This window comes from Crocodylus porosus, unplaced genomic scaffold (genome assembly GCF_001723895.1).
Source record: "Crocodylus porosus isolate Cpor-Errol unplaced genomic scaffold, CroPor_comp1, whole genome shotgun sequence".
Classification (NCBI taxonomy): Eukaryota; Metazoa; Chordata; order Crocodylia; family Crocodylidae; genus Crocodylus; species Crocodylus porosus.
The window spans coordinates 237,674,694-237,678,162 of record NW_017728886.1 but is presented as its reverse complement, the minus strand read 5'-3'; the positions used below and the strand labels follow the sequence as shown (position 1 = coordinate 237,678,162).

At 43.6% G+C, this 3,469-nt stretch overlaps 1 protein-coding gene across 1 annotated transcript in view; it reads left to right on the top strand.

Moving 5' to 3' along the window:
- DPYS (dihydropyrimidinase) overlaps positions 1-3,469 on the top strand; it is a 57,001-nt gene that overhangs the window by 51,631 nt on the left and 1,901 nt on the right. The window contains exon 9 of the mRNA XM_019551753.1: positions 545-639. Coding sequence (XP_019407298.1) covers positions 545-622 — 78 coding nt within the window. The 3' untranslated portion in view covers positions 623-639. The remainder of the gene's footprint in view (positions 1-544; positions 640-3,469) is intronic.

Below are 3,469 nucleotides of genomic sequence, written 5' to 3'. Positions count from 1 at the left end.
GATGAGTTTGTAGGTGGCCATGAGATCACCTCTTAGCCTCCTCTTGCAGATATGATTTCAACCAAGCTGGTATTCTAATGATTGCTAGAAGTGCTTGGTACATGGCACATATTGCTGGGGAAGGAGCACTCTGTTTAATTTCAATCCTCTTGCCATTCTTGCTTATAGTTAGAGGAGTATTCATTAGCTACAGAGTGACCACTTTCAGTATGCTCCAGGCCCTGTTTGGACTGAGAGACTAAAGTGGCAGTAAAATGAGAAGGAAGGAAACTAGTTGCATTTCAAAAATGATGTTAGAGTTGGATTTTCACATCCCCTAAAGGAGCTGGCCTCCTATATCCTATTGCAGCTCAGAGGGAGTTGGACATAAGCCTTCTTAAGTACTTTGAAGCTGTATAAAGTGAGATCTTTGAGACAGACTTGATGAAAACATTGTGAGGCGTTACAGCACGGGAAAGACAGGTTGCTACTTTGATTTTGTTATGATGTGCAATTTCTGGGGGGAAACAAAAAAGAGTAAAGGAAATTAAATGTTCTGTTACAGGTCTGTCAACCTGTCCCTGTTGAGCGAGCCCCATATACAGAGGTGAGCTCAGCAATGTTTGGCATGGGAAGAAAATGAAGGCTTGGCTCTGGCAGGTAACTCTTCCTTTCTGTTAGTAAAAAAATGTCTTTCTTTACAGTACCTTTCTTAAAAATTGTGGGAAAATACCCAGCAGTCCTAGTGCATAATACATTGGTTTGGCATGAGGCCTCCTGGAAGGTGGGATGTCTTTTCATCTTTCATTTTTGTGAGAATGGGTTTGGATGGCAGCCTATGCATAGAAGCCATCTTCTTAATCAAAGCAGCAGGTATCCTGTTGGATAATTGAGCAAGATTCTGCCTGGTTTAAGCACTTGAATGAAATGTAGACATAAAATGAGGAGGTGGAACTAAGTCCATTGTTGAAACAATACATCCCTATTTGAGAGAACCTTGTCTGAGCAAGGAATGAGACCAGTATAGAAGTAATAGCACAAAATCCAACGTACTGAAAATAACCTGATTTTAAAAATTACTTGATCTTGTATTTGGAAAAAAAATCTGATCACCTACCTCATTCATAACCTCTCTGAGGATTGTAACAGTTCTATTATGCACTCCAGTTTGCACTGAAGGGACACAAGTAGTTTCAACTCTAACAGAAGTATTCTAGTTGACTCAGGATTCAAGATAAAAGAAAGACTTTAATGTTAGGTCCCTGATTGTAAGGCAATGTGTTGCCCCAGTGGTAGAAAAGGGATGTGCGTTCTGTCTCCAGTTCTTTGATGTATTCACTGTGACTTTGTGCAGGTCATTTTTTTGCTTAACACCTCAAAAGTATTATGTTGATACAAGTCTTTGGTCATGGAAGGTACTGCTCAAATGCCAAATATTAAGCTGATCAGAGACATTTCATACTCTATAGTGAAGATCCTAGGCAGGGATATTTATTAGGGCTATGCAAAGCTTCAGTTCCTGATTTGATTTTGTGGAGATTTGGCCCAATTCAGTGGCCAAATCCGCTAAACCGAATCGAATTGGGAGACCATTTATTTTTCACCAAATCAAATTGGAACCCTCCAAATCAATTTGGAGAGATTCGGAAAGTTTTGATGATTCTGATATAGACACAGCATTAAATGTTTTCTCTACATACCTCAAGGATGATGCTGGGGTGGATGGAGCATTCTACAGGAGTGTGGGGGGCTTTCCAGTGCTTTTGGCAGCAGACCCGGAAGTGGATGTGATCAGGCAGGAGTGCTTTTTATTCACCTCATACTCAGACAGTGCATTGGGCCCCCCCCCCATGTCCCCCTGGCTCAGTGACTGGTGCCTCCTGGGTCTGGGGGGGAACCTGGGGTCCCACTGCATCCTATGACTGAGTCAGTAGAGTGCAGGGGCACACCCCGTGCACTCCCTGGTGAACCCGGAAGTACTTTCGGGTTCACTGCCAAGCATGCGGGAGACCCCCCGCGCTCCTGCGGGATGCTCCATCCACCCCACCATCATAGCGTTCACGAGCCACACCTGGTACTTCAAGGTATGTATGAAAAACATTTAAAGCTGTGTCTATGGCCAAATTGCTTATTCTCTGAATCAGCATCGAATCTTCAGATTTGGATTCAGGAGAATCACATTGGGGACAGTCATCTGAATCAATTAATTGAATCACTGTCCCTGATTTGGGTCAAATCTGAATCCAATAGGGCCTGTTTCTCACACCCCTAATATTTATGTTATGTACATTACTAAAGTGAATTCTATTAACCATATCACCATTCCTTAGTATTCCTTAGTATCCTGCTTAGAGTCTAAGTTGACCTATGCTTATTATCTTCTATTCTAAATACAAAGAAGAAATACAGGATTATTGTTGATAGCACATTGTGACAATGGTTTATGACCAATAGTGGTCATGGTGGCCACTATAGCACTGCTTTAGCACTTATGTCAAGGGGCTAGGGACAGAAATTACATACAAACCTGTATAAGTGATCAGAAACTGGTTCAAATTTGTAACACAAGAGAAGTTCAGAGTACATAAACTACCTTCAAAATAGCCAAAACTGGTTTAAGATGAACCTGGATGGATTTAGTATCAGACTTAACTGGTTTAGGTTAAATTGGTTTATTGAACTTCTGTCCCAGATCCCCTCCAGATTCAAGTTTAGTTCACATTCCCTAGCATTCCAGATGTTTTGCATCTTCCCCATTCCCCCATGACAGGATAGGCGTGCTAGCTTTGGCCTAAGCTGTCTGCTCCAACAGAGCATAGAGCCATGATCTAGTTCTCCCCAGCTTCTGACCTGGGCCACTGCAGGCTTGTGGCTGCATTTCCAGAATCAAAATGTCTGTTCACTTGCTTATCGGTTCAATTTATGCAGCTTAGACTAACCTAAGCACTCATGGTGCTCTGGTGTGGTGCCAGAGGACTGGAAGAGGGCCAGTGTGGTTCCCATCTTCAAAAAGGGGAGGAAGGAGGACCTGGGAAACTATAGGCCAGTCAGTCTTACCTCAATCCTGGGCAAGATTTTTTTAGAGAATTATTCTGGCACATGTCCATGAAGGGCCAGTGGGAGAAAGTATGCTTAGGGGCAACCAACCTATGCTTATTATCTTCTATTCTAAATATAAAGAAGAAATACAGGATTATTGCTGATAGCACTGTTCATCAGTGGCAGGTCCTGTCAGACCAACCTGGTGGCCTTCTACAACCAGGTCACCAAATCCTTAGATGCAGGGGTAGCAGGACTTTCGGAAGGCCTTCAACACTGTCTCTCACCCCGTTCTCATTAAGAAACTGGGGGACTGTGGTGTCGACACCTACACAGTCAGTTGGGTCGCCAACTGGCTGCAGGGCCGCACCCAGAGAGTGGTGGTGGATGGGTCATTTTCGACCTGGAGGGATGTGGGCAGTGGGGTTCTGCAGGGCTCGGTCCTCAGGAC